The sequence below is a fragment of the Salvelinus alpinus genome, chromosome 24, assembly GCF_045679555.1.
Source record: "Salvelinus alpinus chromosome 24, SLU_Salpinus.1, whole genome shotgun sequence".
Taxonomy (NCBI): Eukaryota; Metazoa; Chordata; class Actinopteri; order Salmoniformes; family Salmonidae; genus Salvelinus; species Salvelinus alpinus.
The window spans coordinates 32,736,058-32,760,427 of record NC_092109.1 but is presented as its reverse complement, the minus strand read 5'-3'; the positions used below and the strand labels follow the sequence as shown (position 1 = coordinate 32,760,427).

Here is a 24,370-nt window from a genome sequence, read left to right as displayed (position 1 = left end):
TAAAAAAATATATATAATTCCACTTTTACATTATGAGGTATTGTTTGTAGACCAGTGACAAAATAATCTCAATTGCATCCATTTTAAATTCAGGCTGTAACACAACAACATTTGGAAAAAGTCAAGGGGTGTCAATACTTTCTGATGGCACTGTATATCTTAACTGGAAGAAACCAAGTCCAGACCATGTGAACGACCTGGTTGGGCAGAGAAAAGGTCCAAAAGTGCAAGCCCCAGGCATCAACTGACAAAGAGGGTGGCATCTCCAAAAACCCCTGACCGGGTTCAATGCTAAACTCTCTATACCAGCATTGGAGTAGAAAGCCCTTCATGGACCCCCTCCCCCTCAGCCCCCTCCTCACTCTTGGCTGGGAATTTCTGAGATGTCTCTTGTTACAGCTGGGACCGGGATATCTTATCGCTTTTTTAGAGGTCAATTTATACTGCATGCATTCTTGCTGCATCTGTGTGTTTTCCATTATGTGTAACATCCCTGTTTTTTTCCTCAGAGGGATTCTAACAGTCTCTCCATTTCAGACCTCACTGTGCAATGGTACATTTATTAAAGGAAGATACATCCTCACTGTTCATGGGTACATTTATGAAAGGAAGATACATCCTCACTTTACATGGGTACATTTATTAAGGGAAGATACATCCTCACTGTTCATGGGTACATTTATTAAAGGAAGATACGTCCTCACTGTGCATGGGTACATTTATTAAAGGAAGATACATCCTCACTGTGCATGGGTACATTTATTAAAGGAAGATACATCCTCACTGTTCATGGGTACATTTATGAAAGGAAGATACATCCTCACTGTACATGGGTACATTTATTAAAGGAAGATACATCCTCACTGTTCATGGGTACATTTATTAAAGGAAGATACATCCTCAATGTACATGGGAACATATGATAGCTGCTGACAACAAAAATAGTAGTTCACTAAATCATTTGTGTAGAAATAGTTTTCTAACGCCACAGGGCACCCAGGTTCACATTTCAATGATAATATGACTGGCTGCCAGTCGGGTGCTTCAAGTCAGAGGCTTGATGTGTGAGTGTGTAAGTGTATGAGTGCGTAAGTGTATGAGTGTGTGTGTGTGTGTGTGTGTGTGATTGGGTGAGTGCGTGTCAGTGTGTGTGTGTCCGTTTGTGTGTGTGTGTGTGTGAGATTGGGTGAGTGTGTGTCAGTGTGTGCGTGTGCGTGCGCGCGTGTGTGTGTGTGTGTGAGATTGGGTGAGTGTGTGTCAGTGTGTGCGTGTGCGTGCGCGCGTGTGTGTGTGTCAGTGTGTGCGTGTGCATGTGCGTGTGCATGTGCATGTGCGTGTGCATGTGCATGTGCGTGTGCGTGTGTGTGTGTGCGTGTGCGTGTCAGTGTGTGTGTGTCCGTGTGTGTGTGTGTGTGTGTGAGATTGGGTGAGTGTGTGTCAGTGTGTGTGTGTGTGTGCGTGCGTGTGCGTGTGCGTGTGCGTGTGCGTGTATAATGGGGAAGGGTGAGGGACAGGAGATGAGCTATATATTCTTTGTCTCAAGGCAGCAGTTATAATAGTGTTGAAATACATGATGAGCTACAAAGCTCAAAATGACCAGGCTCTGCAACAAACAGCAGAACTGATACATCTAACATCCCTTACACAAACACTGTGAATACAAACAAGCATAGTACCACACACACACACACACACACACACACACACACACGCGCAGTATCGATCCTGTGTGTCTTCGTACATTTCACAGTTGCAAAGAGTTCAAAAGGAGCATGAGACTGCAGCAGCTTCACCACCAACAGGAATCACTGTTAGGCCAAGGGCCAGAACAGAGCATGATCTCTTTCAAGAATTTGAGAAACACAAACAAAACGTCACTAATGATAATGCACTGAAAGCCTGTTTCAAGAGGACAGTGACCATATTTCAAGGACCATCAAACCGGAGAGAGAGAAAGATAGCATGTGAAAAGTACAAAATGGAGCTCTGAACTTTATCCTAATCTCCCCTCATCATGTCTTTTATTATATATTAACCTTCATCAATCACATCGATGATATGCTTAGTCTTGCCTGCCAAATTCATCTCAGCATTGGGGGGAAATCAATGAGTGCCACAGAATGCGATTGCACAACAGCCGCTCATGTAAACAAGCAAAGCGCACTTACTGAGGAGGAGGAGGCGGAGGAGGGGTGTTGTGCTGGCGCTGGCCGGCAGCAGTGCAGGTTGGGTGGGCAGCAGAGTGGGTATAATCAGGCCAGGTGTTGGCTGGAGCAGAGAGCCTGCAGCGGAGAGGGATGTTCCCTGGAGTGCCCTACTTTCAAAGGCTCCGGTGGCCCCGTTGGCAGTTCCTGCTCTGTTTGGTGTAGCTGTAGTGTATGTCAGTGGATAACTCTCCTCTTCCTCCCCCGCCCTCAGATCCAGGTGACCGGGGGACTTAGAGCGTGTGGATGTGGAGCCCTGAGCTAGCGCCCGGCGCAGCAGCAGGAGACAGGCACCCAGGCTCAGGATGAGCAGGAGGAGGGTGGGGAGGAGCAAGAGGAGGCCCCTCACGGTCCCAAAGCCCCATCTGCAGCCCCGCCGGGGAGGGCCACGCGACAGAGGGCAACCCAGTCTGGTGCCGCCCTCAGCCCCCTCCTCAGACCTCAGCACAGGGAATGGATACACACAGACATCCAGGTCCATCCAGGTCCATCCACTGCCTGTCCAATTAACTCTTTCTTCCCTCTCAGCTGGTAACAGTGGTGGTGTAGGCTTTGCACCAGATTCACAATGTCTCTACGGCAGCTCTAGCTCTGTGTTAGATCCCCTGGAGTCCCCAATGAGAAAGTATCCCCTTAGTGCTTGCCTCTCTTTCTCCCAGCAAGAAAGCGTGTCGGCTCTGGATCACACCTCGCCCATTCCTCAGCCCCCCCTTCCCTCCCAAACACGCGCACCGCCCACACACTCTGGCGGCTGTGAAATTGGGCATCAGAGCACTGCTGCTGGTGGCAGATGGTGGTGGCTCAGTCCACTGCCAGAGGACAAACTAACAGTGGAGGGGTCACTGAGCACAGACAGGCCAAAGTAACTTGACCCAGCCCAGGAGCACCGCAATATGTCCAGCTCCTACTCCAACCCAGTCCCAATTCCAGCCCCAAACAGATCCCCAACTCCAGCAGCACTAGCACTAGTCCTCCTAACTCAAGGTCCAGCACCAGTCCTCCTAACCCGGGCTCCAGCCCCAGCACCAGTCCTCCTAACCGGGGCTCCAGCCCCAGCACCAATCCTCCTAACCTGGACTCCAGCCCCAGCACCAGTCCTCCTAACCTGGACTCCAGCACCAGCACCAGTCCTCATAACCCGGGCTCCAGCCCCAGCACCAATCCTCCTAACCTGGACTCCATCCCCAATCCTCCTAACCTGGACTCCAGCCCCAGCACCAGTCCTCCTAACCTGGACTCCAGCCCCAGCACCAGTCCTCATAACCCGGGCTCCAGCCCCAGCACCAGTCCTCATAACCCGGGCTCCAGACCCAGCACCAATCCTCCTAACCTGGACTCCAGCCCCAGCACCAGTCCTCATAACCCGGGCTCCAGCCCCAGCACCAGTCCTCCTAACCCGGGCTCCAGCCCCAGCACCAGTCCTCCTAACCCGGGCTCCAGCCCCAGCACCAGTCCTCCTAACCCGGGCTCCAGCCCCAGCACCAATCCTCCTAACCTGGGCTCCAGCCCCAGCACCAGTCCTCATAACCTGGACTCCAGCCCCAGCACCAATCCTCCTAACCTGGACTCCAGCCCCAGCACCAGTCCTCCTAACCTGGGCGCCAGACCCAACTCTAGTCTTAACTTCAGCTCTTGTCTTAACTTCAGCTCTTGTCTTAACTTCAGCTCTAGTTCCAACTTCAGCTCTAGTTCCAACTTCAGCTCTAGTTCCAACTTCAGCTCTAGTTCCAACTTCAGCTCTAGTTCCAACTTCAGCTCTAGTTCCAACTTCAGCTCTAGTTCCAACTTCAGCTCTAGTTCCAACTTCAGCTCTAGTTCCAACTTCAGCTCTAGTTCCAACTTCAGCTCTAGTTCCAACTTCAGCTCTAGTTCCAACTTCAGCTCTAGTTCCAACTTCAGCTCTAGTTCCAACTTCAGCTCTAGTTCCAACTTCAGCTCTAGTTCCAACTTCAGCTCTAGTTCCAACTTCAGCTCTAGTTCCAACTTCAGCTCTAGTTCCAACTTCAGCTCTAGTTCCAACTTCAGCTCTAGACCTAAGCAGCTCAAACCCCTGTGCGTCCACTGACCAACCGCGTAACGTAGAGTAGCTCCCCTCAGGACTTCCCTCTCTGCTGATATAGAAAACAGGACCCAGAAAGGAATCCCCCACCCCGCACCAGCAGACTGGGGTGAGACCACCATTAACAGGAGGCAAAGGGATGGGAAACAGGGGTGGGGGTAGGAGGACAGCTGTGGCAGGCAAACTACAAAAGGCAACACTCCTGTGCGTTAAGCAGTGGAATGGTAAATATATGTGTATTCCTCATCTGACCAGAGACACCTTCACGAGCCATAGTGCAACAAACCTCTGTTCAGACACACTGGGCCTGATCACAGAGTAGCAAGAGGTCAGAGGGTGCACAGGCCCCTGAATGACCAACTCAGTGGGAATCAAATCAAATCAAAATGTATTTTTCACGTGCGCCGAATACAACAGGTGTAGACCTTACAGTGAAATGCTTACTTACAGGCTCTAACCAATAGTGCAAAAAAAGGTGTTAGGTGAACAATAGGTAAGTAAAGAAATAAAACAACAGTAAAAATACAGACTATATACAGTAGCGAGGCTATATACAGACACCGGTTAGTCAGGCTGATTGAGGTAGTATGTACATGTAGATATGGTTAAAGTGACTATGCATATATGATGAACAGAGAGTAGCAGTAGCGTAAAAGAGGGGTTGGCGGGTGGTGGGTGGCGGGACACAATGCAGATAGCCCGGTTAGCCAATGTGCGGGAGCACTGGTTGGTCGGTCCAATTGAGGTAGTATTTACATGAATGTTTGTTAAAGTGACTATGCATATATGATAAACAGAGAGTAACAGCAGCGTAAAAAGAGGGGTTGGGGGGGGGGGGGGGGGTGGCACACAATGCCAGTAGTCCGTGTAGCCTTTTGATTACCTATTCAAGAGTCTTATAGCTTGGGGGTAAAAACTGTTGAGAAGCCTTTTTATCCTAGACTCGGTAGTAGAGAGAACAGTCTATGACTGGGGTGGCTGGGGTCTTTGACGATTTTTAGGGCCTTCCTCTGACGCCGCCTGGTGTAGAGGTCCTGGATGGCAGGCAGCTTAGCCCCAGTGATGTACTGGGCCGTACGCACTACCCTCTGTAGTGCCTTGCGGTCAGAGGCCGAGCAATTGCTCTACCAGGCAGTGATGCAACCAGTCAGGATGCTCTCGATGTTGCAGCTGTAGAACCTTTTGAGGATCTCAGGACCCATGCCAAATCTTTTTAGTTTCCTGAGGGGGAATAGGCTTTGCGTGCCCTTCACGACTGTCTTGTGTTTGGAGGATTCTAGTTTGTTGTTGATGTGGACACCAAGGAACTTGAAGCTCTCAACCTGCTCCACTACAGCCCCGTCGATGAGAATGGGGGCGTGCTCGGTCCTCCTTTTCCTGTAGTCCACAATCATCTCCTTAGTCTTGGTTACGTTGAGGGATAGGTTGTTATTCTGGCACCACCCGGCCAGGTCTCTGACCTCCTCCTTATAGGCTGTCTCGTCGTTGTCGGTGATCCGGCCTACCACTGTTGTGTTGTCTGCAAACTTAATGATGGTGTTGGAGTCGTACCTGGCCATGCAGTCGTGGGTGAACAGGGAGTACAGGAGGGGACTGAGCATGCACCCCTGTGGAGCTCCAGTGTTGAGGATCAGCGTGGCAGATGTGTTGTTACCTAACACTACCCTCACCACCTGGGGGCGGCCCGTCAGGAAGTCCAGGATCCAGCTGCAGAGGGAGGTGTTAAGTCCCAGGATCCTTAGCTTAGTGATGAGCTTTGAGGGTACTATGGTGTTGAACGCTGAGCTCTAGTCAATGAATAGCATTCTCACATAAGTTTTCCTTTTGTCCAGGTGGGAAAGGGCAGTGTGGAGTGCAATAGAGATTGCATCATTTGTGGATCTCTTTGGGCGATACGCAAATTGGAGAGGCTCTAGGGTTTCTGGGATAATGGTGTTGATGCGAGCCATTACCAACCTTTCAAAACACTTCATGTCTACACACGTGAGTGCTACGGGTCTGTAGTCATTTAGGCAGGTTGCCTTAGTGTTCTTGGGCACAGGGACTATGGTGGTCTGCTTGAAACATGTTGGTATTACAGACTCAATCAGGGACATGTTGAAAATATCAGTGAAGACACCTGCCAGTTGTCAGTGCACACATGCACACGCGCACACACACACACTAAAACCACCAAACCAGTGGCTAAAACAACAAAGCAGCCTGGTGCTTGTCTTTCTGTTAGGTTGTGTTGAAGTGAAGTGGGTCTATTTGTGGTGACTGAGGGTCCCTGTCAGGGTGTTCTCCCGTGGACTGTAAATACAGAGAGCTAGGCATGAATCTCCCTGAGTGAGGGCCTGCTCTACTCTGACATGGCAACTGCCGCTCGCCCACACCAATCAATGCCTATCGATTGACTTACAGGTACTTCACATTCAGTCACAGCTGCAGCTAACATCCCAGAAAGATTTTGAGTGTCATTTGAACCCAGTTAATCTGGTAATTTGTGTTGTCACGTTGACTGAGGTGTCTGTTTTTTACAACCAAGAGAAAGAAAGGGGGATTTATGTAGTTTAAAAAACGATGTTTCCTTACATTACAAAGAGATGTCAGGACTTTATGTAGTTTAAACAAACTATGTTTCCTTACATTACAAAGAGATGTCAGGACTTTATGTAGTTTAAGGAGAGTGCACTATTTTACACATGAAAAGTTATTAATAAACAAATGAGGCACATTTGGGCAGTCTTGATACCAAATTTTGAACAGAAATGCAATGGTTCATTGGATCATTCAATTTTTTGCACATACACAGCTGCCATCTAGTGGCCAAAATCTAAATTGCACCTGGGCTGGAGTAATACATTATGGTCTTTCTCTTGCATTTCAAAGATTGTACCAAAAAAATACAAAAGAACAGTTGGTTTTTTCTTTTTCTTTTCTTTTACCAGATCTATTGTGTTATATTCTCCTACATTCCTTTCACATTTCCACAAACGTCAAAGTGTTTCCTTTCAAATGGTACCAAGAATATGCATATCCTTGCTTCAGGGCCTGAGCTACAGGCAGTTAGATTTGGGTATGTCGTTTTTGGCGAAAATTGAAAAGGGGCAGATCCATAATTAAGAGGTTTTAAATACACTATGTTTCCTTACATTACAAAGAGAGATGTCAGGACTTTATGTAGTTTAAACAAACTACGTTTCCTTACATTACAAAGAGATGTCAGGACTTTATGTACTTTAAACAAACTACGTTTCCTTATATTACAAAGAGATTTCAGGACTTTATAGCAGGAAAAGAAAGAGAGTGATAAAATATAACAGCGAGACAGAGTGAAAGGGAAAAGCTAATAAGGAAACCTGTTTTTTTGTAAGAGCACAGCTGTATACGTGCAATAATATTACTCACTAGATGTTGATAGAGAAGTCATGAAGAAAAATATAGTTTTGTATGAGAGGGACAGGTGTGTTTGTCTTCAACATTTACATGGAGTGTGTGTGTGCAAACTGCTGCTGGTGGGCCCCAGCATGACTGATGAGGTTGGACCAATCAGCAGCCCAGCTGTGTTTTCCATCAACACATTCCTGGGAACTCACACACTCTCTCATTCTCTCTGTGGGGCTGTGAAGAGCGCCCCCTAGGGATACGACCCTCAGCTTGCGGACGCACGGGTACCTTGCAAAACGCTTATCACAACACAGCAGCCTGCAGGAGACACACAGGGGGGCCTCTCTCTCTCTCTCTCCTTCCCCTGCCATGTGGATCACTGTAACCTGCAGCAGTAACCACCACAGTACTGTACCAGTACTCATATAAACCTGTACTGTAGGGTTCTAGGTGAAACACATAAACCTGGTGGGTTCTAAGTAAAACACATAAACCTGGTGGGTTCTAGGTAAACAAATAAACCTGGTGGTTTCTAGGTAAAATAAACAAACCTGCTGGGTTCTAGATAAAACACATAAACCTGGTGGGTTCTAAGTAAAACACACAGACCTGGTGATTTCTAGGTAAAACACATAAACCTGGTGGTTTCTAGGTAAAACACACAAACCTGGTGGTTTCTAGGTAAAACACACAAACCTGGTGGGTTCTAGGTAAAACACACAAACCTGCTGGGTTCTAGGTAAAACACATAAACCTGGTGGGTTCTAGGTAAAACACACAAACCTGGTGGGTTCTAGATAAAACACACAAACCTGGTGGGTTCTAGGTAAAACACATAAACCTGGTGGGTTCTAGGTAAAACACATAAACCTGGTGGGTTCTAAGTAAAACACATAAACCTGATGGGTTCTAAGTAAAAGACATAAACCTGGTGGTTTCTAGGTAAAACACATAAACCTGGTGGGTTCTAGGTAAAACACATACACCTGGTGGTTTCTAGGTAAAATACATAAACCTGGTGGGTTCTAGGTAATACACAAACCTGCTGGGTTCTAGGTAAAACACATGAACCTAGAGATTTCTAGGTAAAACACATAAACCTGGTGGGTTCTAGGTAAAACACACAAACCTGGTGGGTTCTAGGTAAAATACATAAACCTGGTGGGTTCTAGGTAAAACACATAAACCTAGTGGTTTCTAAGTAAAATTGTAGTGGTCTAGGTAAAACATAAACTTGTACTCTAGGGGTCTGGTCCAAACCAGAAACCGTGGATTGACGGCAGCATTCGCGTGAAACTGAAAGCGCGAACCACTGCTTTTAACCAGGGCAAGGTGACCGGAAGCATGACCGAATACAAACAGTGTAGCTATTCTCTCCGCAAGGCAATCAAACAGGCTAAGTCTCAGTACAGAGACAAAATCGAGTCGAAATTCAACAGCTCAGACACAAGAGGTATGTGGCAGGGTCTACAGTCAATCACGGATTACAAAAAGAAAACCAGCCCCGTCGAGGACCAGGATGTCTTGCTCCCAGACAGGCTAAACAACTTTTTTGCCCGCTTTGAGGACAATACAGTGCCACTGACACGGCCCCCTACCAAAACCTGCGGGCTCTCCTTCACTGCAGCCGAGGTGAGTAAAACATTTAAACGTGTTAACCCTCGCAAGGCTGCAGGCCCAGACGGCATTCCCAGCCGCGTCCTCAGAGCATGCGCAGACCAGCTGGCTGGTGTGTTTACGGACATATTCAATCAATCCTTATCCCAGTCTGCTGTTCCCACATGCTTCAAGAGGGCCACCATTGTTCCTGTTCCCAAGAAAGCTAAGGTAACTGAGCTAAACGACTACCGCCCCGTAGCACTCACTTCCGTCATCATGAAGTGCTTTGAGAGACTAGTCAAGGACCATATCACCTCCACCCTACCGGACACCCTAGACCCACTCCAATTTGCTTACCGACCCAATAGGTCCACAGACGACGCAATCGCAACCACACTGCACACTGCCCTAACCCATCTGGACAAGAGGAATACCCATGTGAGAATGCTGTTCATCGATTACAGCTCAGCATTTAACACCATAGTACCCTCCAAACTCGTCATCAAGCTCGAGACCCTGGGTCTCGACCCCGCCCTGTGCAACTGGGTCCTGGACTTCCTGACGGGCCGCCCCCAGGTGGTGAGGGTAGGTAACAACATCTCCACCCCGCTGATCCTCAACACTGGGGCCCCACAAGGGTGCGTTCTGAGCCCTCTCCTGTACTCCCTGTTCACCCACGACTGCGTGGCCATGCACGCCTCCAACTCAATCATCAAGTTTGCGGATGACACTACAGTGGTAGGCTTGATCACCAACAACGACGAGACGGCCTACAGGGAGGAGGTGAGGGCCCTCGGAGTGTGGTGTCAGGAAAATAACCTCATACTCAACGTCAACAAAACAAAGGAGATGATTGTGGACTTCAGGAAACAGCAGAGGGAGCACCCCCCTATCCACATCGACGGGTCAGTAGTGGAGAAGGTGGAAAGTTTTAAGTTCCTCGGTGTACACATCACGGACAAACTGAACTGGTCCACCCACACAGACAGCGTTGTGAAGAAGGCGCAGCAGCGCCTCTTCAACCTCAGGAGGCTGAAGAAATTCGGCTTGTCACCAAAAGCACTCACAAACTTCTACAGATGCACAATCGAGAGCATCCTGTCGGGCTGTATCACCGCCTGGTACGGCAACTGCTCCGCCCACAACCGTAAGGCTCTCCAGAGGGTAGTGAGGTCTGCAGAACGCATCACCAGGGGCAAACTACCTGCCCTCCAGGACACCTACACCACCCGATGTCACAGGAAGGCCATAAAGATCATAAAGGACAACAACCACCCAAGCCACTGCCTGTTCACCCCGCTATCATCCAGAAGGCGAGGTCAGTACAGGTGCATCAAAGCAGGGACCGAGAGACTGAAAAACAGCTTCTATCTCAAGGCCATCAGACTGTTAAACAGCCACCACTAACATTTAGCGGCCGCTGCCAACATACTGACTCAACTCCAGCCACTTTAAAAATGGGAATTGATGGAAATTATGTAAAAATGTACCACTAGCCACTTTAAGCAATGCCACTTAATACAATGTTTACATACCCTACATTACCCATCTCATATGTATATATACTGTACTCTATATCATCTACTGCATCTTGCCATCTTTATGCAATACATGTACCACTAGCCACTTTAAACTATGCCACTTTATGTTTACATACCCTACAGTACTCATCTCATATGTATATACCGTACTCTATACCATCTACTGCATCTGCCATGCCGTTCTGTACCACCACTCATTCATATATCTTTATGTACATATTCTTTATCCCTTTACACTTGTGTGTGTGTGTAAGGTAGTAGTGTGGAATTGTTAGGTTAGATTACTGTTGGTTATTACTGCATTGTCGGAACTAGAAGCACAAGCATTTCGCTACACTCGCATTAACATCTGCTAACCATGTGTATGTGACAAATAAAATTTGATTTGATTTGATTTGATTTAGGTAAAACATAACCGTGTACTGTAGGGGTCTAGATAAAACATTAACTTGTACTGTAGGGGTCTAGGTAAAACACAAAAACATGGTGGGTTCTAAGTAAAGCACATAAACCTGGTGGCTTCTAGGTAAAACACATAAAACCTGGTGGTTTCTAGGTAAAAAACATAAACCTGCTGGGTTCTAGGTAAAACACATAAACCTGGTGGGTTCTAAGTAAAACACATAGACCTGGTGATTTCTAGGTAAAACACATAAACCTGGTGGGTTCTAAGTAAAACACATAAACCTGGTGATTTCTAGGTAAAACACATAAACCTGGTGGGTTCTAGGTAAAACACATAAAACCTGGTGGTTTCTAGGTAAAATACATAAAACCTGGTGTGTTCTAGGTAAAATACATAAACCTGCTGGATTCTAGGTAAAACAGATAAACCTGGTGGTTTCTAGGTAAAATACATAAACCTGCTGTGTTCTAGGTAATACACAAACCTGCTGGGTTCTAGATAAAACACATAAACCTGGTGGGTTCTAAGTAAAACACATAAACCTAGTGATTTCTAGGTAAAACACATAAACCTGGTGGGTTCTAGGTAAAACACATAAACATGGTGGGTTCTAAGTAAAACACATAAACCTAGTGGTTTCTAAGTAAAATTGTAGTGGTCTAGGTAAAACATAAACTTGTACTCTAGGGGTCTAGGTAAAACATAACCGTGTACTGTAGGGGTCTAGATAAAACATTAACTTGTACTGTAGGGGTCTAGGTAAAACACAAAAACCTGGTGGGTTCTAAGTAAAACACATAAACCTGGTGGCTTCTAGGTAAAACACATAAAACCTGGTGGTTTCTAGGTAAAATACATAAACCTGCTGGGTTCTAGGTAAAACACACAAACCTGGTGGTTTCTAGGTAAAACACACAAACCTGGTGGTTTCTATGTAAAACACACGAACCTGGTGGTTTCTAGGTAAAACACACAAACCTGGTGGTTTCTAGGTAAAACACACAAACCTGGTGGGTTCTAGGTAAAACACACAAACCTGGTGGGTTCTAGGTAAAACACATAAACCTGGTGGGTTCTAAGTAAAACACATAAACCTGGTGGGTTCTAGGTAAACAAATAAACCTGGTGGTTTCTAGGTAAAACACATAAACCTGGTGGTTTCTAGGTAAAACAAATAAACCTGGTGGGTTCTAGGTAAAACACGTAAACCTGGTGGGTTCTAGGTAAAACACATAAACCTGGTGGTTTCTAGGTAAAACACACAAACGTGGTGGTTTCTAGGTAAAACACATAAACCTGGTGGGTTTTAGGTAAAACACATACCTGGTGGGTTCTAAGTGAAACACATAAACCAAGTGATTTCTAGGTAAAAAACATAAACCTGGTAGGTTCTAAGTAAACACATAAACCTGGTGGTTTCTAGGTAAAACACATACACCTGGTGGGTTCTAGGTAAAACACATAAACCTGGTGGGTTCTAAGTAAAACACATAAACCTGGTGGTTTCTAGGTAAAACACATAAACCTGGTGGGGTCTAAGTAAAACACTTAAACCTGGTGGGTTCTAAGTAAAATACATAAACCTGGTGGGTTCGAGGTAAAATACATAAACCTGGTGGGTTCTAGGTAAAACACATAAACCCGGTGGTTTCTAGATAAAAGACATAAACCTGGTGGGTTCTACGTAAAATTGTAATGTTCTAGGTAAAAAATTAACTTGTACTGTAGTGGTCTAGGTAAAACATTAACTTGTACTGTAGGGGTCTAGGTAAAACAAACTTGTACTGTAGGGGTCTAGGTAAAACAAACTTGTACTGTAGGGGTCTAGGTAAAACATAAACTTGTACTGCAGGGGTCTAGGTAAAACATTAACTTGTACTGTAGGGGTCTAGGTACAACATAACCGTGTACTGTAGGGGTCTAGGTAAAACATTAACTTGTACTGTAGGGGTCTCGGTAAAACATGAACTTGTACTGTAGTGGTCTAGGTAAAACATGAACTTGTACTGTAGGGGTCTAGGTAAAACATGAAATTGTACTGTAGGGGTCTAGGTAAAACATGAACTTGTACTGTAGGGGTCTAGGTAAAACATGAACTTGTACTGTAGGGGTCTAGGTAAAACATGAAATTGTACTGTAGGGGTCTAGGTAAAACATGAACTTGTACTGTAGGGGTCTAGGTAAAACATGAACTTGTACTGTAGGGGTCTAGGTAAAACATGAACTTGTACTGTAGGGGTCTAGGTAAAACATGAACTTGTACTGTAGGGGTCTAGGTAAAACATTAACTTGTACTGTAGGGGTCTAGGTAAAACATTAACTTGTACTGTAGGGGTCTAGGTAAAACATTAACTTGTACTGTAGGGGTCTAGGTAAAACACAAAAACCTGGTGGGTTCTAAGTAAAACACATAAACCTGGTGGCTTCTAGGTAAAACACATAAAACCTGGTGGTTTCTAGGTAAAATACATAAACCTGCTGGGTTCTAGGTAAAACACACAAACCTGGTGGTTTCTAGGTAAAACACACAAACCTGGTGGTTTCTATGTAAAACACACGAACCTGGTGGTTTCTAGGTAAAACACACAAACCTGGTGGTTTCTAGGTAAAACACACAAACCTGGTGGGTTCTAGGTAAAACACACAAACCTGGTGGGTTCTAGGTAAAACACATAAACCTGGTGGGTTCTAAGTAAAACACATAAACCTGGTGGGTTCTAGGTAAACAAATAAACCTGGTGGTTTCTAGGTAAAACACATAAACCTGGTGGTTTCTAGGTAAAACAAATAAACCTGGTGGGTTCTAGGTAAAACACGTAAACCTGGTGGGTTCTAGGTAAAACACATAAACCTGGTGGTTTCTAGGTAAAACACACAAACTTGGTGGTTTCTAGGTAAAACACATAAACCTGGTGGGTTTTAGGTAAAACACATACCTGGTGGGTTCTAAGTGAAACACATAAACCAAGTGATTTCTAGGTAAAACACATAAACCTGGTAGGTTCTAAGTAAACACATAAACCTGGTGGTTTCTAGGTAAAACACATACACCTGGTGGGTTCTAGGTAAAACACATAAACCTGGTGGGTTCTAAGTAAAACACATAAACCTGGTGGTTTCTAGGTAAAACACATAAACCTGGTGGGGTCTAAGTAAAACACTTAAACCTGGTGGGTTCTAAGTAAAATACATAAACCTGGTGGGTTCGAGGTAAAATACATAAACCTGGTGGGTTCTAGGTAAAACACATAACCCCGGTGGTTTCTAGATAAAAGACATAAACCTGGTGGGTTCTACGTAAAATTGTAATGTTCTAGGTAAAAAATTAACTTGTACTGTAGTGGTCTAGGTAAAACATTAACTTGTACTGTAGGGGTCTAGGTAAAACAAACTTGTACTGTAGGGGTCTAGGTAAAACATAAACTTGTACTGCAGGGGTCTAGGTAAAACATTAACTTGTACTGTAGGGGTCTAGGTACAACATAACCGTGTACTGTAGGGGTCTAGGTAAAACATTAACTTGTACTGTAGGGGTCTCGGTAAAACATGAACTTGTACTGTAGTGGTCTAGGTAAAACATGAACTTGTACTGTAGGGGTCTAGGTAAAACATGAACTTGTACTGTAGGGGTCTAGGTAAAACATGAACTTGTACTGTAGGGGTCTAGGTAAAACATGAACTTGTACTGTAGGGGTCTAGGTAAAACATTAACTTGTACTGTAGGGGTCTAGGTAAAACATTAACTTGTACTGTAGGGGTCTAGGTAAAACATGAACTTGTACTGTAGGGGTCTAGGTAAAACATTAACTTGTACTGTAGGGGTCTAGGTAAAACATTAACTTCTACAGTAGGGGTCTAGGTAAAACATTAACTTCTACAGTAGGGGTCTAGGTAAAACATGAACTTGTACTGTAGGGGTCTAGGTATAACATGAACTTGTACTGTAGTGGTCTAGGTAAAACATTAACTTGTACTGTAGGGGTCTAGGTAAAACATAAACTTGTACTGTAGTGGTCTAGGTAAAACATTAACTTGTACTGTAGGGGTCTAGGTTAAACATTAATTTGTACTGTAGGGGTCTAGGTAAAACATTAACTTGTACTGTAGGGTTCTAGGTAAAACATAAACTTGTACTGTAGGGGTCTAGGTAAAACATGAACTTGTACTGTAGGGGTCTAGGTAAAACATAACCGTGTACTGTAGGGGTCTAGGTAAAACATTAACTTGTACTGTAGGGGTCTAGGTAAAACATAAACTTGTACTGTAGAGGTCTAGGTAAAACATTAACTTGTACTGTAGGGGTCTAGGTAAAACATTAACTTGTACTGTAGGGGTCTAGGTAAAACATTAACTTGTACTGTAGGGGTCTAGGTAAAACATTAACTTGTACTGTAGGGATCTAGGTAAAACGTTAACTTCTACAGTAGGGGTCTAGGTAAAACATTAACTTCTACAGTAGGGTTCTAGGTAAAACATTAACTTGTACTGTAGGGTTCTAGGTAAAACATGAACTTGTACTGTAAGGGTCTAGGTAAAACATGAACTTGTACTGTAGGGTTCTAGGTAAAACATGAACTTGTACTGTAGGGGTCTAGGTAAAACATTAACTTGTACATTAGGGGTCTAGGTACAACATAACCGTGTACTGTAGGGGTCTAGGTAAAACATTAACTTGTACTGTAGGGGTCTAGGTAAAACATGAACTTGTACTGTAGTGGTCTAGGTAAAACATAAACTTGTACTGTAGTGGTCTAGGTAAAACATGAACTTATACTGTAGGGGTCTAGGTAAAACATAAACTTGTACTGTAGTGGTCTAGGTAAAACATGAACTTATACTGTAGGGGTCTAGGTAAAACATTAACTTGTACTGTAGGGGTCTAGGTAAAACATTAACTTGTACTGTAGGGGTCTAGGTAAAACATGAACTTGTACTGTAGGGGTCTAGGTAAAACATTAACTTGTACTGTAGGGGTCTAGGTAAAACATTAACTTGTACTGTAGGGGTCTAGGTACAACATAACCGTGTACTGTAGGGGTCTAGGTAAAACATGAACTTCTACAGTAGGGGTCTAGGTAAAACATTAACTTGTACTGTAGGGTTCTAGGTAAAACATTAACTTGTAGTGTAAGGGTCTAGGTAAAACATGAACTTGTACTGTAGGGGTCTAGGTAAAACATTAACTTGTACATTAGGGGTCTAGGTACAACATAACCGTGTACTGTAGGGGTCTAGGTAAAACATTAACTTGTACTGTAGGGGTCTAGGTAAAACATTAACTTGTACTGTAGGGGTCTAGGTAAAACATTAACTTGTACTGTGGGGGTCTAGGTAAAACATTAACTTGTACTGTAGGGGTCTAGGTAAAACATTAACTTGTACTGTAGGGGTCTAGGTAAAACGTTAACTTCTACAGTAGGGGTCTAGGTAAAACATTAACTTCTACAGTAGGGGTCTAGGTAAAACATTCACTTGTACTGTAGGGTTCTAGGTAAAACATGAACTTGTACTGTAAGGGTCTATGTAAAACATGAACTTGTACTGTAGGGTTCTAGGTAAAACATGAACTTGTACTGTAGGGGTCTAGGTAAAACATTAACTTGTACATTAGGGGTCTAGGTACAACATTAACGTGTACTGTAGGGGTCTAGGTAAAACATTAACTTGTACTGTAAGGGTCTCGGTAAAACATTAACTTGTACTGTAGGGGTCTAGGTAAAACACTAACTTGTACTGTAGTGGTCTAGGTAAAACATGAACTTGTACTGTAGGGGTCTAGGTAAAACATTAACTTGTACATTAGGGGTCTAGGTACAACATTAACGTGTACTGTAGGGGTCTAGGTAAAACATTAACTTGTACTGTAGGGGTCTAGGTAAAACATGAACTTGTACTGTAGTGGTCTAGGTAAAACATAAACTTGTACTGTAGTGGTCTAGGTAAAACATGAACTTATACTGTAGGGGTCTAGGTAAAACATTAACTTGTACTGTAGGGGTCTAGGTAAAACATAAACTTGTACTGTAGTGGTCTAGGTAAAACATGAACTTATACTGTAGGGGTCTAGGTAAAACATTAACTTGTACTGTAGGGGTCTAGGTAAAACATTAACTTGTACTGTAGGGGTCTAGGTAAAACATGAACTTGTACTGTAGGGGTCTAGGTAAAACATGAACTTGTACTGTAGGGGTCTAGGTAAAACATTAACTTGTACTGTAGGGGTCTAGGTACAACATAACCGTGTACTGTAGGGGTCTAGGTAAAACATGAACTTCTACAGTAGGGGTCTAGGTAAAACATTAACTTGTACTGTAGGGTTCTAGGTAAAACATTAACTTGTAGTGTAAGGGTCTAGGTAAAACATGAACTTGTACTGTAGGGGTCTAGGTAAAACATTAACTTGTACATTAGGGGTCTAGGTACAACATAACCGTGTACTGTAGGGGTCTAGGTAAAACATTAACTTGTACTGTAGGGGTCTAGGTAAAACATTAACTTGTACTGTAGGGGTCTAGGTAAAACATTAACTTGTACTGTGGGGGTCTAGGTAAAACATTAACTTGTACTGTAGGGGTCTAGGTAAAACATTAACTTGTACTGTAGGGGTCTAGGTAAAACGTTAACTTCTACAGTAGGGGTCTAGGTAAAACATTAACTTCTACAGTAGGGGTCTAGGTAAAACATTCACTTGTACTGTAGGGTTCTAGGTAAAACATGAACTTGTACTGTAAGGGTCTAGGTAAAACATGAACTTGTACTGTAGGGTTCTAGGTAAAACATGAACTTGTACTGTAGGGGTCTAGGTAAAACATTAACTTGTACATTAGGGGTCTAGGTACAACATTAACGTGTACTGTAGGGGTCTAGGTAAAACATTAACTTGTACTGTAAGGGTCTCGGTAAAACATTAACTTGTACTGTAGGGGTCTAGGTAAAACACTAACTTGTACTGTAGTGGTCTAGGTAAAACATGAACTTGTACTGTAGGGGTCTAGGTAAAACATTAACTTGTACATTAGGGGTCTAGGTACAACATTAACGTGTACTGTAGGGGTCTAGGTAAAACATTAACTTGTACTGTAAGGGTCTCGGTAAAACATGAACTTGTACTGTAAGGGTCTAGGTAAAACATGAACTTGTACTGTAGGGTTCTAGGTAAAACATGAACTTGTACTGTAGGGGTCTAGGTAAAACATTAACTTGTACATTAGGGGTCTAGGTACAACATTAACGTGTACTGTAGGGGTCTAGGTAAAACATTAACTTATACTGTAGGGGTCTAGGTAAAACATTAACTTGTACTGTAGGGGTCTAGGTAAAACATAAACTTGTACTGTAGTGGTCTAGGTAAAACATTAACTTGTACTGTAGGGGTCTCGGTAAAACATTAACTTGTACTGTAGGGGTCTCGGTAAAACATTAACTTGTACTGTAGGGGTCTAGGTAAAACATGAACTTATACTGTAGGGGTCTAGGTAAAACATTAACTTGTACTGTAGGGGTCTAGGTAAAACATTAACTTGTACTGTAGGGGTCTAGGTAAAACATTAACTTGTACTGTAGGGGTCTAGGTAAAACATGAACTTGTACTGTAGGGGTCTAGGTAAAACATTAACTTGTACTGTAGGGGTCTAGGTACAACATAACCGTGTACTGTAGGGGTCTAGGTAAAACATGTACTTCTACAGTAGGGGTCTAGGTAAAACATTAACTTGTACTGTAGGGTTCTAGGTAAAACATTAACTTGTAGTGTAAGGGTCTAGGTAAAACATGAACTTGTACTGTAGGGGTCTAGGTAAAACATTAACTTGTACATTAGGGGTCTAGGTACAACATAACCGTGTACTGTAGGGGTCTAGGTAAAACATTAACTTGTACTGTAGGGGTCTAGGTAAAACATTAACTTGTACTTTAGGGGTCTAGGTAAAACATTAACTTGTACTGTGGGGGTCTAGGTAAAACATTAACTTGTACTGTAGGGGTCTAGGTAAAACATTAACTTGTACTGTAGGGGTCTAGGTAAAACGTTAACTTCTACAGTAGGGGTCTAGGTAAAACATTAACTTCTACAGTAGGGGTCTAGGTAAAACATTCACTTGTACTGTAGGGTTCTAGGTAAAACATGAACTTGTACTGTAAGGGTCTAGGTAAAACATGAACTTGTACTGTAAGGGTCTAGGTAAAACATGAACTTGTACTGTAGGGTTCTAGGTAAAACATGAACTTGTACTGTAGGGGTCTAGGTAAAACATTAACTTGTACATTAGGGGTCTAGGTACAACATTAACGTGTACTGTAGGGGTCTAGGTAAAACATTAACTTGTACTGTAAGGGTCTCGGTAAAACATTAACTTGTACTGTAGGGGTCTAGGTAAAACACTAACTTGTACTGTAGTGGTCTAGGTAAAACATGAACTTGTACTGTAGGGGTCTAGGTAAAACATTAACTTGTACATTAGGGGTCTAGGTACAACATTAACGTGTACTGTAGGGGTCTAGGTAAAACATTAACTTGTACTGTAAGGGTCTCGGTAAAACATGAACTTGTACTGTAAGGGTCTAGGTAAAACATGAACTTGTACTGTAGGGTTCTAGGTAAAACATGAACTTGTACTGTAGGGGTCTAGGTAAAACATTAACTTGTACATTAGGGGTCTAGGTACAACATTAACGTGTACTGTAGGGGTCTAGGTAAAACATTAACTTATACTGTAGGGGTCTAGGTAAAACATTAACTTGTACTGTAGGGGTCTAGGTAAAACATAAACTTGTACTGTAGTGGTCTAGGTAAAACATTAACTTGTACTGTAGGGGTCTCGGTAAAACATTAACTTGTACTGTAGGGGTCTCGGTAAAACATTAACTTGTACTGTAGGGGTCTAGATAAAACATGAACTTGTACTGTAGTGGTCTAGGTAAAACATTAACTTGTACTGTAAGGGTCTAGGTAAAACATTAACTTGTACTGTAGGGGTTTAGGTAAAACATGAACTTGTACTGTAGGGGTCTAGGTAAAACATTAACTTGTACTGTAGGGGTCTAGGTAAAACATTAACTTGTACTGTAGGGGTCTAGGTAAAACATGAACTTGTACTGTAAGGGTCTAGGTAAAACATTAACTTGTACTGTAGGGGTCTAGGTAAAACATTAACTTGTACTGTAGGGGTCTAGGTAAAACATTAACTTGTACTGTAGGGGTCTAGGTAAAACATTAACTTGTACTGTAGGGGTCTAGGTAAAACATTAACTTGTACTGTAGGGATCTAGGTAAAACGTTAACTTCTACAGTAGGGGTCTAGGTAAAACATGAACTTCTACAGTAGGGGTCTAGGTAAAACATGAACTTGTACTGTAGGGTTCTAGGTAAAACATGAACTTGTACTGTAGGGGTCTAGGTAAAACATTAACTTGTACATTAGGGGTCTAGGTACAACATTAACTTGTACTGTAGGGGTCTAGGTAAAACATTAACTTGTACTGTAGGGGTCTAGGTAAAACATTAACTTGTACTGTAGGGGTCTAGGTAAAACATGAACTTGTACTGTAAGGGTCTAGGTAAAACATTAACTTGTACTGTAGGGGTCTAGGTAAAACATTAACTTGTACTGTAGGGGTCTAGGTAAAACATGAACTTGTACTGTAGTGGTCTAGGTAAAACATTAACTTGTACTGTAGGGGTCTAGGTAAAACATAAACTTGTACTGTAGTGGTCTAGGTAAAACATTAACTTGTACTGTAGGGGTCTAGGTAAAACATTAATTTGTACTGTAGGGGTCTAGGTAAAACATTAACTTGTACTGTAGGGGTCTAGGTAAAACATGAACTTGTACTGTAGGGGTCTAGGTAAAACATGAACTTGTACTGTAGGGGTCTAGGTAAAACATAACCGTGTACTGTAGGGGTCTAGGTAAAACATTAACTTGTACTGTAGGGGTCTAGGTAAAACATTAACTTGTACTGTAGAGGTCTAGGTAAAACATTAACTTGTTCTGTAGGGGTCTAGGTAAAACATTAACTTGTACTGTAGGGGTCTAGGTAAAACACTAACTTGTACTGTAGTGGTCTAGGTAAAACATGAACTTTTAATGTTTTACCTAGACCCCTACAGTACAAGTTCATGTTTTACCTAGACCACTACAGTACAAGTTAATGTTTTACCTAGACCCCTACAGTACAAGGTACTGTAGGGGTCTAGGTAAAACATGAACTTGTACTGTAGGGGTCTAGGTAAAACATGAACTTGTACTGTAGGGGTCTAGGTAAAACATGAACTTGTACTGTAGGGGTCTAGGTAAAACATTAACTTGTACTGTAGGGATCTAGGTAAAACATTAACTTGTACTGTAGGGGTCTAGGTAAAACATGAACTTGTACTGTAGGGGTCTAGGTAAAACATGAACTTCTACAGTAGGGGTCTAGGTAAAACATTAACTTGTACTGTAGGGTTCTAGGTAAAACATTAACTTGTAGTGTAAGGGTCTAGGTAAAACATGAACTTGTACTGTAGGGGTCTAGGTACAACATAACCGTGTACTGTAGGGGTCTAGGTAAAACATTAACTTGTACTGTAGGGGTCTAGGTAAAACATTAACTTGTACTTTAGGGGTCTAGGTAAAACATTAACTTGTACTGTGGGGGTCTAGGTAAAACATTAACTTGTACTGTAGGGGTCTAGGTAAAACATTAACTTGTACTGTAGGGGTCTAGGTAAAACATTAACTTGTACTGTAGGGGTCTAGGTAAAACGTTAACTTCTACAGTAGGGGTCTAGGTAAAACATTAACTTCTACAGTAGGGGTCTAGGTAAAACATTCACTTGTACTGTAGGGTTCTAGGTAAAACATGAACTTGTACTGTAAGGGTCTAGGTAAAACATGAACTTGTACTGTAGGGTTCTAGGTAAAACATGAACTTGTACTGTAGGGGTCTAGGTAAAACATTAACTTGTACATTAGGGGTCTAGGTACAACATTAACGTGTACTGTAGGGGTCTAGGTAAAACATTAACTTGTACTGTAAGGGTCTCGGTAAAACATTAACTTGTACTGTAGGGGTCTAGGTAAAACACTAACTTGTACTGTAGTGGTCTAGGTAAAACATGAACTTGTACTGTAGGGGTCTAGGTAAAACATTAACTTGTACATTAGGGGTCTAGGTACAACATTAACGTGTACTGTAGGGGTCTAGGTAAAACATTAACTTGTACTGTAAGGGTCTCGGTAAAACATGAACTTGTACTGTAAGGGTCTAGGTAAAACATGAACTTGTACTGTAGGGTTCTAGGTAAAACATGAACTTGTACTGTAGGGGTCTAGGTAAAACATTAACTTGTACTGTAGGGTTCTAGGTAAAACATGAACTTGTACTGTAGGGGTCTAGGTAAAACATTAACTTCTACAGTAGGGGTCTAGGTAAAACATTCACTTGTACTGTAGGGTTCTAGGTAAAACATGAACTTGTACTGTAAGGGTCTAGGTAAAACATGAACTTGTACTGTAGGGTTCTAGGTAAAACATGAACTTGTACTGTAGGGGTCTAGGTAAAACATTAACTTGTACATTAGGGGTCTAGGTACAACATTAACGTGTACTGTAGGGGTCTAGGTAAAACATTAACTTGTACTGTAAGGGTCTCGGTAAAACATTAACTTGTACTGTAGGGGTCTAGGTAAAACACTAACTTGTACTGTAGTGGTCTAGGTAAAACATGAACTTGTACTGTAGGGGTCTAGGTAAAACATTAACTTGTACATTAGGGGTCTAGGTACAACATTAACGTGTACTGTAGGGGTCTAGGTAAAACATTAACTTGTACTGTAAGGGTCTCGGTAAAACATGAACTTGTACTGTAAGGGTCTAGGTAAAACATGAACTTGTACTGTAGGGTTCTAGGTAAAACATGAACTTGTACTGTAGGGGTCTAGGTAAAACATTAACTTGTACATTAGGGGTCTAGGTACAACATTAACGTGTACTGTAGGGGTCTAGGTAAAACATTAACTTATACTGTAGGGGTCTAGGTAAAACATTAACTTGTACTGTAGGGGTCTAGGTAAAACATAAACTTGTACTGTAGTGGTCTAGGTAAAACATTAACTTGTACTGTAGGGGTCTCGGTAAAACATTAACTTGTACTGTAGGGGTCTCGGTAAAACATTAACTTGTACTGTAGGGGTCTAGATAAAACATGAACTTGTACTGTAGTGGTCTAGGTAAAACATTAACTTGTACTGTAAGGGTCTAGGTAAAACATTAACTTGTACTGTAGGGGTTTAGGTAAAACATGAACTTGTACTGTAGGGGTCTAGGTAAAACATTAACTTGTACTGTAGGGGTCTAGGTAAAACATTAACTTGTACTGTAGGGGTCTAGGTAAAACATGAACTTGTACTGTAAGGGTCTAGGTAAAACATTAACTTGTACTGTAGGGGTCTAGGTAAAACATTAACTTGTACTGTAGGGGTCTAGGTAAAACATTAACTTGTACTGTAGGGGTCTAGGTAAAACATTAACTTGTACTGTAGGGGTCTAGGTAAAACATTAACTTGTACTGTAGGGATCTAGGTAAAACGTTAACTTCTACAGTAGGGGTCTAGGTAAAACATGAACCTCTACAGTAGGGGTCTAGGTAAAACATGAACTTGTACTGTAGGGTTCTAGGTAAAACATGAACTTGTACTGTAGGGGTCTAGGTAAAACATTAACTTGTACATTAGGGGTCTAGGTACAACATTAACTTGTACTGTAGGGGTCTAGGTAAAACATTAACTTGTACTGTAGGGGTCTAGGTAAAACATTAACTTGTACTGTAGGGGTCTAGGTAAAACATGAACTTGTACTGTAAGGGTCTAGGTAAAACATTAACTTGTACTGTAGGGGTCTAGGTAAAACATTAACTTGTACTGTAGGGGTCTAGGTAAAACATGAACTTGTACTGTAGTGGTCTAGGTAAAACATTAACTTGTACTGTAGGGGTCTAGGTAAAACATGAACTTGTACTGTAGGGGTCTAGGTAAAACATAACCGTGTACTGTAGGGGTCTAGGTAAAACATTAACTTGTACTGTAGGGGTCTAGGTAAAACATTAACTTGTACTGTAGAGGTCTAGGTAAAACATTAACTTGTTCTGTAGGGGTCTAGGTAAAACATTAACTTGTACTGTAGGGGTCTAGGTAAAACACTAACTTGTACTG

General features: G+C 42.7%; 1 protein-coding gene across 5 annotated transcripts in view; it reads right to left on the bottom strand.

The window, feature by feature from the left end:
• The window catches only part of nrg2a (neuregulin 2a), a 239,229-nt gene that overhangs the window by 64,068 nt on the left and 150,791 nt on the right, over positions 1-24,370 (bottom strand). Inside the window, exon 1 of one of the 5 annotated variants that reach the window (XM_071364588.1) lies at positions 2,169-2,892. The exons of the other annotated variants lie outside the window; for them this stretch is intronic. Coding sequence (XP_071220689.1) covers positions 2,169-2,685 — 517 coding nt within the window. The 5' untranslated portion in view covers positions 2,686-2,892. Of the gene's footprint in view, positions 1-2,168; positions 2,893-24,370 lie in introns of those variants that run through there. 5 annotated transcript variants of the gene reach the window in all.